This window comes from Echinops telfairi, unplaced genomic scaffold (genome assembly GCF_000313985.2).
Source record: "Echinops telfairi isolate 266 unplaced genomic scaffold, ASM31398v2 ScPeMD7_17;HRSCAF=63, whole genome shotgun sequence".
In the NCBI taxonomy this organism is placed as follows: Eukaryota; Metazoa; Chordata; class Mammalia; order Afrosoricida; family Tenrecidae; genus Echinops; species Echinops telfairi.
The window spans coordinates 976,496-986,122 of record NW_022103914.1 but is presented as its reverse complement, the minus strand read 5'-3'; the positions used below and the strand labels follow the sequence as shown (position 1 = coordinate 986,122).

At 47.1% G+C, this 9,627-nt stretch overlaps 2 protein-coding genes across 2 annotated transcripts in view; one reads left to right on the top strand and one right to left on the bottom strand.

The window, feature by feature from the left end:
- SLC49A4 (solute carrier family 49 member 4) overlaps nt 1–1,599 on the bottom strand; it is a 108,921-nt gene extending 107,322 nt beyond the window's left edge. The window contains exon 1 of the mRNA XM_030884814.2: nt 1,449–1,599. Coding sequence (XP_030740674.1) covers nt 1,449–1,599 — 151 coding nt within the window. The remainder of the gene's footprint in view (nt 1–1,448) is intronic.
- The window catches only part of HSPBAP1 (HSPB1 associated protein 1), a 50,042-nt gene continuing 42,012 nt past the window's right edge, over nt 1,598–9,627 (top strand). The window contains exon 1 of the mRNA XM_013007161.3: nt 1,598–1,673. Coding sequence (XP_012862615.2) covers nt 1,598–1,673 — 76 coding nt within the window. The remainder of the gene's footprint in view (nt 1,674–9,627) is intronic.

The following is a 9,627-nucleotide window of genomic DNA, read 5'->3' as shown; positions in this document are numbered from 1 at the left end:
GCCGGGGCGGGGCCGGCAGAGGAGGGGGCGGGGCCCGCCAGGTGCTGTGCTGTCCAGGGTGTGGTGCTGCAGAGAAAACAGGAGAGAACGGGAGAAAGCTAGGGTCCCAGAGGGAGCACCAGAAGGAACCGCCAGGCAAAGGAGGGCAGTGGCTGAGCCCGGGAAGGGAAACCAGAGACTTTTTTTTTTATTTACCAGAGACTCTTGCAGGAGATTGGGCAACGAACCTCGGGATTGGCCTGAGGAAGTGGCCCAAGTGTGCATCATGTGCCCGGTAAACAACTCGGCGACCTCTGGACACTTTATGTAATGTGTGCTTCTGGATCGGGCTTACTCTTTTTTTTTTTTTAATCGTTTTGTTGGTGGCTCATACAATTCTTATCACAAGCCATACAGACATCCATTGTCAAGCACATATGTACATTTGTTGCCACCATCATTCCCAAAACATTTGCCTTTTACTTGAGCCCCTTAATATCGGCTGCTCGTTTTTCTTCCTCTTATTTTTGTTGGGTATTCTATAGTTTCAGAAATTATAGTATAGGAGACAGGCTCAAACAGAGGTGTAGCCAGAACCTATAGCCTCATGAAAATAATCTTTGTCTTAACGTAAACACTGTCCGTTTTTTCAGGTATCTTTTTTGTGTACTACATACTCAAGTGAGACCATCAAGTCGCCAGTTATGTGTGCACACACACACACATTTTTTTTTTGTTGCCTGTCATCTTCTAGGCAAGCAATAAATGGTCTTGATTAAAGCTGGGAGGTTTCTGCTTGAAAGTAACCTAGTTCTAGTTTCTGTTATTATAACTTTGGCTAGACGAAAAGAAAATATGGGGAGAGGTGGGGAGTCATAGGCTTCTTTATCAAGTAGTAGTTTGTTTATTTTGGTATGCAAATGAAGAGCCAGCAGCTGCTGGGTTGTGTCCTGGGATACCTTCGTCAGGCGATCTGGCTAGTCGGAGTCGGGATGTGAGTCACAGCAAAAACAGTTCAAGGGCATTTTTCTAAGGCTTGTATTCTCCAGTAGCCAAGGAGACCAGGGAGTCTCGTTGTGGCCGGAATGACAAGAACGTGGTCGAGAACAGTGGGACTCCAGGCGATCAAGGTATCTAGGGAGGTAACGAAAAGCAGAGACAAATTCTACTGCCCTGGCCCAAACAAAAAAGGCAAACAAACCATCCTTTTAGGAACATCGGGTCCTTCTCCATCGTAGGCTATTCTCCACCCAGCAGGTGGAGAATTAGGGTTTTAGCCAAACACTGTTGGGCAGAGAATAGTGCCAAGGACCCGGGACTTGAGGACAGAGACAGAAACAGAAACGAATTCAGGAGAAGGTAATATCGAAACAAGGCCAGGGTGGCGGCGGGGGAAGAGCCACAGCAAAGCCACGTGTTTGCTGCTGGGAGAGGAAAACAAACTCGCCCGGCTCCGCCCAGCGACCGACGACACGTGACTCCAGCCAGCGGGCGCTTCCGGCGGATGAGGTCGTAGCGGGGAGTTCTTCCGGTCCGTTCGTCCCGGCGTCGGCGCAGTGTTAGCATCCTTCCCCTTCGCTCCGCTCCCGGGCCCCGCAGAGCCTGCGTCGCGGTCGCCATGGCAGCAGGCCCCGGCGCGACCACGACCACGGCTACGGCCGCGGGCGCGGGCGCGGGAGCCGCCGGGGACGAAGGTAGGTTGAGGCCTGACCCTGCGCACAAACCCGCTGACGCCGAATCGCACCGCCGGCGTGGCGTTTGCGTGCAGTCCCTGTGCTGGTTCTCTTACAAGCCCCGCCATGGTCTTGGGAAAGGATGGTTTGTTGTGTCCTGGCTTTTTGGGGAATCTTGACCTCAGCTCCGTGGACCGTAGATAGCCCTCCTGACCCGCATCCTAACAGTGCCCTTTCACGCGTAAAAGACTTTGAATATTAGAGTGCATCACAATTAAATCCGTGAAATTGGAACTTGCGCTCGACGCAAATGGAGCTGTCCGGGACGGGAACAGAAACCACGAGCCTTTGCGTAGTGTTGGGAGAATGCTGGTTTCAGGAACCTGTGAAGTTTGTAGGTCCGTGGGCCTGGGATTGCCATGCTGATTGATGGCAGTGTACGTGACACTATTCTAGGCAGGGTTTGCAGACTTTTGCCTTTTCCCCAAATCTCAAACTTGAATAAAGTAGCTTAGAAGGAAAAATAATAATGGCTAATAGAGAGGTACTGCCTGCCAGTATACACTTGGTTAAGGGCTTTCAAGAAGAGGAGAGAGCTCAGTGGGGGAAACAAATGCATCAATAAGACAAATTTGATATGAGCAGGATGGATGTCTTTTGAGATCATATAGTCAAATTTGCCCGAAGTATGGAATAGAATAGGACAAAGTAGTGAAAAGTAGGTTGGGGCCAAAAGATGATGTATTGGGATGGCAGGGTGAGAAACTTGTGAGGTAGTGGTGACCATTGGCCTTTCCTTCCCCATACCCAACCCAATAATTTGAGATGCAATTGAATAGGTTCATCATATTAACAAGAGTTGGGTGATCAAGTTTAGAACACTCTCTTGTACTCATTGCTATTGACTTCCCATTTCTCCCCAACCTCCCCCTTGATACCCCCAGGAAATTATGAATCCAGTTACTGTCTGTCTAGATTTACCTATCCTGGATTCCCTAGATAGAAAAACATAACAGACAAAAAACATAAAAAGGATCCAACAACAATGATCAAATAAAAACATTTTCAATCGCAAAGCAAGCAGAAATTATATAAGAACTGGAACAAATTTAACATGTGTCAAAAGGGAGATTAAAAATAATATTTAGCTTAAGTACATCTACCAAAATCTTCTTTATAATGCTCCATGTCTGATATTAAGGCTATTCACATCCCTGGACTATGGGCAGAGGTAAGGTGACCAGACATCCCGCTTTTGGCGGGACAGTCCTGATTTTTAACAATTTTTCCCGTGTCCTGCAGCATTTTTAAAAAGTCCCAATTATTGGAAAGAGTGCACGACAAGCTAGGGTATACGGTTTTTGGCTGCCATGTGGCTATTTCACCAGGATATGAGTTTGATCAATGGTGTCCCGCTTTTGTCCCGCTTTACCAATGTTAAAATCTGGTCACCTTAGGGGACTCACCATAGATTTAACCCACATAAGGACCCTGCAAATGGATTTCAGCCTTTCATTATGATCCACAGTGTTCTACAAACCAGCTGTCTAGAATTTAAGCTCTAATACCATTCCCTCTTCCAGATTTGGATTTTATTATTTACAGCCCTTGGGTCAAACAGGTTGGCGTGCTTCTTCTGGGTAGTGTTTTTTGTTTTTAAGAGAAATTATGCTGTTTTGTTGTTTGTTTGTTTCCCCCTAGACTTTATATAGTTAGGGATCCTGATCATGGGGAAATCATGTAAGTTTCTCAGGTGTGGAAAAATGAGTGCATGGGCAAGGTGTTGACAGAAAGAAGTCAGTGAGGTATAAATGGAAACCCAAAAACCAAACCACTGCCATTGAGTTGATTCTGACTCATAGCAACTGTGTTAGACAGGGTAGGGCAGAACTGCCCCCCTTGAGTTTCCAAGGCTTTAAATCTTTATAGGAGCAGACAGCCTCAGCTTTCTCTTTCACTTGGTGGGTTCAAACCACTGACCTTGAGATTAGCAGCTCAATGAGTAACCTACGATGCCACTAGAGCTCAGGTGTGGTGGCATAGTTCTATGTACTTGGAGCTAGGACTAGGAATACCTAGCTCTGCCAGTTAGTACCCAGAGGCATCCTACTTCACCAGCAAGCCTCCTGCCCTGTGCGTAGCTCTCACTCTGAGCTGAGAAGGCTACCACACCATCTGCTGGTCTCCTGGAACTGCTGTCCCTGTACTCACCATCGTCTCCTAGGTCTCTGGCTTTTTTCTGGGTCTAGGAGGTTTCCAACACAGAGAACCTGGGTCCCAAAGGGCATATTTTGCTCCTGTCTCCCATCTCTTCCTGGTGGTAGTCAGGCATCTGTCCCACAACCCCCAGACCCCAATACTCTGCAGTTCACTCTCTTTTAAGCCTAGTGGGATATCAGAAATGACCAATCTCCTCAATAGGACTCCATACACTTTATTATTCACTTGGTCTGTATGCATTATTAGTAAACTGTCTAATCCCCTTCACGGGCCACAAGCACCTTTGCATAGTTCCACACAATCATTTGGTGCTGATATAAGACTATGGCTAGAAGGGCCATGTTTACAAATTCAGTGGACCACACTATTTCATTATAGTAGGTGTGGCATTTGCCACTCACGTATCGCCTCCCACTGTCTCTTCATATCTCTGGTGTCTTAATCTTCAAGTTTCAAAGCATGGCACCTCCTGAGGTCTTACCAGACCACCTTGCGAAAATAGTCATTGTGACATTTCTGTCCCTCAAGCTTTAAAAACAAACCCACAGCGTAAACCAGTTTCTGGAACCAAGTCAGTTCCAACACCCGGTGACCGGTGACCCCATTTGTACCGATAAATCCATAGTTTCCAAGGCTGTGACAGAGTGCCTGTGGTGCGTTCCTCTTGAGTGGTTGAGTCATTTCACTTAGTACAGTCTGCAATACGTGTTGATTATCTGCGTTTTTTAATAAACATTAAGGAGCTGTGTCTGTTTCAGTCACCACCATGTGCTCAGAGGCAGATGCACTGCCAAGCCCATAATGAGCATGTAATACATCCTTGTTGAGTGAATGAATAAGGGGTTTCATGCCCAGTCCAGAGAGCATGGTGTGGCTGAGGGACTCAGGGAGGTTGGTATGAAGAGTGGTAATAAAGAGATCGCGGAAGAACGCTTTGTGCCAGCATGAGGAATTGGGACCTTAAGGCAGAGGGAAACCTCTGGAAGGCTGTAAGTGGACCGTGGCTTGAACAGCTCTGGTGTTCGGAAGGTCCCTCTGCCTGGAAGATGGAAGATGGGTAGGAGGGAGGAAAACCACAGGACAAGGTACCCATCCCCACCGAGTCTCTGTTTTCTTCACTGTAAGACACATGATCTTGAAAATGAAAGGTAAAATGCAGACCATTCAGCTTTGTCTCTGGCAAGTTAGGCGTCCAAGCGCAGTCGCCATTTTTGTTAATAGGGAGCGCTGGTGTTAGTGGCTGATGTTGAAACGAGGAAAAAAGAAATTGTACACATCGCTGAGGTTTTCCAGCCTGAGACACTAGGTGTGAGCCAGGAAACTGAAGGGGGAAGGAAGGGGTTGGGAGCCATGTTGAGTTTTCACATGAAAACGGAGTTTAGGTAAGGGAGGTGGTTCAAGAGAAGGTCTCACGCAGCTGAGCATGTGGCTTCAAAGAATATAGCTGGACTCAACTGAGATTTGCAGGAAGTTATGGGCCCAGGGATTATTTAAACCAGTGATTATTTGGTATAAATGGAATTTTATTTTATTTTTCTAGATTCAGATATCACAAAATTCACATTTTAGAGAGTGCGATCCGCTGGCTCTTAGGATCTTCACAAGGCTGGGCCACCCTCGCCACTCTAATCCCGAACACTATCATCTCCAACCCAGTCGTAGGCACGCCTTTCTTTCCTCCCCGTTGCCCCAGGCAACAACAAACCTCCATGTGGTATGTGTGGGTTTACCTGTCCCGAACATTTCATAGGATCAGGGTGGCACAGTGGTTAGGCGTTGGGCTGCTGATCACAAGGTCAGTCGTAAGAACACTAGCAGATGCGCCATTCTACTCCCATAGAGAGTACAGTCTCAGAAACCCGCAGGGGCAGTTCTGCCCTGTCCTGTGAGTTGGAATCGACTTGATACCACGAGTTTGGTGGGATTTTCTTTTCCCCACATTCCCTGGGAGTGGAATTATCCCATAATTGGTTTTCCTAGCCGGGTGTTTCCAGTTAGCAGAGGGAGCAGCCCGCACAGTGTCTCCAGGGTGCGTTCATGGTGCAGCCTGCATTGCTACTTCACTTCTGCTTGTAGCTGGCTTTTAGCCATTGTGTGGACACACCACACTTGGTCCTTCCATTCTCCTAGCCTCGGGGGTGGTTTCAACTTTGGGCTGTTAAGGATCGTGCTGCTGGGCACATCCAGTGGGCTTCTCTGCCAACATGTTTTCATTTCTCTTGGGTAGACACCTACGAGTAGAATGGCTGAGTCCTATAATCATTCTGTGTATATGTCAGCAAAAAGGCAGCCCCTCGGTGAGACAGACAGACACAGTGGCTGAGCAATGGGCTCCACATAAGTGTGAGGAGGGCCTGAGGACCAGGCAGGGCTGCCTCCTGCTGTGCATAAGGTCCCTAGGAGTGGGGACAGATTCGATGGCCCAGGACCCAGCAACAGCAGCCGCCGAGCAATCTCTGCTTTACATGTTGAAGATGGCATCAGTTTTCACCTTGAGAGCCAGGGAGGGGGGGACTCAGAAAAAGTTTGCATCTTCTCCTCAGAAAAAAAGGCAACATGCACACCTTCTTTGTAAAGGTCACTTCAGGTTTTTCTACTAAATGATTCTCTGATTAATCTGGAACTTTTGACCCCATTTTAAACTGCCACGTTCCCCTGAAATATTATGTACTGTAAGTAGGGGATTCATCACAGGAGGTACAAGATAACCCCTGACCTAAATTAGCATCTAAAAACAACGCAAACAAACACTACCATCAAGGTTGTTTCACCGCATAGTGACCCTGCACCCTGGAGTGGACTTCCACTGTGAGGTTCCGAGACTTAAAACCTTCCAAGGAGCAGCCAGCCTCATCTTTCTCCCTGGGAGTGACTGCTGGATTCCAACCGCTCACCTTGAGTGCACAGCCCGCTACGCCCCGGGGGCTCCCTTTATTTTCAACATTGTAGTTTTAAAAAGCCTCCCATAGATGGGTTGTAGTTTGAATATTAAAGTGAACGGAAGAGACCCTGTTTAGTCTGTGGAGGCAGGAGTAGATGTTCCGGAAGAAGGTTGTCATCGGTGGGGAAGCAGTGACAGAATACGGTGAAACAAGGAAGAGACCCAAGAGCAGGGCGTCAAGAGAGCAGGCTGTGAAGCACAAGGGTAGAAGTGGAGAAGAGGGAGAGCCTGATCGCAGTCTTCTCAGAAATGTAGAGCCAGTTCACCCACAGTTAAAGGTGACCGGATACATTGGATGGTATAAGATACGGCAAAGTGATTATATTAATATATGGCATAATAATAAGGGCTCCTGGGGGGCAGGGTGGGGGGAGGGAAGGAATAAAGTCCTGGGAGCTGATATTAAAGAATTCAAGAAGAAAGAAAATGTTTTGAAACTGATAGTGGTAGCAACTGTACCATTACGCTTGATCTAATTGAATTATGGATTGCTGTAATATCTGTAAAAGCTCCCGGTAAAATGATTTTTAAATAAAGAAATGTAGAGCCAGGCACCAAGGAGAGGAAACGGAGAGGCTGGGGGTCGGGAGGGACGACACTTGACAGGGCTGCTGCAGTGCCCCGTGGGTCTGAGTCAGCCAGCCACAGTGACTGGGAGCGGGAGTCGGGCCCAGATGAACAGGAAATGAAATTTACCCGGGCACTAATTTGAGACGGTGTCTCCTGATGCTCAGTAGCTCATAATGCAAGAGCAGAGGCACCGAAAGAGGAGTCGGTTGGGTGTTTTGTTTTTCAGGGTGAGTTAGTTAATTTTGCCAGCCTGGCCGATAAACACATGTGGGGCTAATTGAAAGGCGGAGGGATAAATGGGTGGTGAAGCCTCGCCTTTCTAGTTCTCGGGTCTCTTGCTTTGTGATTGGTTGCATCGGGTGCAGCTGCCTTAGCAGTTCCCTGCTTCAGCTTGCAAGATTGACTTCCTACAAGACATCCCCAAGGAGAAGCCACATGGACCTGTCCGGATGCAGCCCTGGGTGCTGGAGCAGCCCTGTGGAGACCCCTGCTAGTGTTGAGATGCTTGTTCGTTCACTGACTCAGCTTTCCTCCTACAGTCGGCATCATTGCCTCTGTTTTGTGAGGTGGAGGACTTTGTGGACTGGTGTTGGGTTAATGGGTTAATGTTGGACTTGTGGGCTTGGGCAGTATTGAGTTGGGATGTTTTCGTGATGCATATTTTCTTTACATAAAACTCTCTCTTATACATGAGTCGCTGTGGATTTGTTTCTCCAAAGTACCCAGACTAATACACAGGGCAAATGCAGCTTTCATTTATTACACTGCATGTGTGCATTTTATAAGAAAATAATTGAGTCGTGTTTTCATACTATATTTCATATACCATTTAGTGAAGTTTGTGATATCATCCACGCCTTGGCAAAGTATATGTATTTTTGCAATGATTTTACTTTGCTAAAAATATACATAAAATACATAAACCATCTCAATACTTTCTACATATATACAACTCAGGAACACTGATCAATCGAGGGGAAATCAACAAGTATTGCTGTTAGAGTTCCGGCTCATACACGCATGGATTTATTCCAAACAAGAATCTGAACATGTTTCCCTGTGGAGACGAGGTCTTCCAGTAACGCGCTAGATGCCTCCAACAAACCGGTGGCTTCTGGGGGTGGTGGGGACTTGCTGGAGCAGTTAAATGACAGGCAGGGAGGTCAGCTCCCAAGGTAATGGCAGCTGTTTGGGGAGATTCCGGAGGGAAAAGCTTGGTAGATCTTCTCCGAGGACACAGGACGGTCGTGGGAGCGTATTATGAAGACATTCTAAGAACATGGAGAGCTGCGTTGGTGAGGGAAAGGCAGCCAAGTGGTGGGGAGGAACCCTTTTCCACCCTGACAGCGCCCCTGCGCCTTTTCCACCATGCGGCAGAGGCTGGCCTAGGAGCACTGCTGGGAAGCCTCCCTGCCCCTTCAGACTTCTGTTTATTCCCCGGACTCAAAGAAGATTCCTTGGAGCACAGTTTGCATCCCTGAAGGATGTCTAAACCACCATTCTGAGACGGTGTAACTCACAGAATACACATGTGGGGAAGGGCTAGAGAGATGGAGGGCATGTCAAGAAATGATAGCCTCACATTTTAATATTTTTGTTTAAGCAACACGATTGTATAGCCAGACTTAAAGTCATATATAGGGATGTTTTTACTTATACACACACCTACATGTATTCCAAACTTAGCTTACTATGCCAAAAGCCAATTTTAATTTATGCTGGACATCTATGATGCATCTCTCTAGGATAACTTTTGGCTTACTCATATCTTTGTGCCAGACTTTTCACCAAGCATATGTTTTCCATTACAACTGCATCTGACACGAGGGAGACAGGTTTCAAATTAAGGATCTCATGGAGTTGAGGCTGACTCATGGTGGCTCTACAGGACAGGGTAGAACTGCCTGGGTTTCCAAGAGTAGAATTCCGTATGGGAGTGGAAAGTCAGGTCTTGCTCTCATGGTTAGTTTTAGAACAGCTGACCGTGCAGTTAGCCACCCAACTCGTCACCTCTACACTATCAGGGCTCCAGTGCCACCGACTCCTAGTGACCCCTGTGGGTTTTCAAAACTATTCATTGTACTCATCAGGGCTGGGAGAAGATTCTGGAAACGTACATTGTGTCTTGAATTCTAAATCACAGATAGAAATTCAGGCCAGGTATTAATTGACTGAAACAGATTGCCAGTAATTTCAGAGAATTAGGTTTCCAAGTATCTTGTGCTTTGCATTGATTAAAAAGTT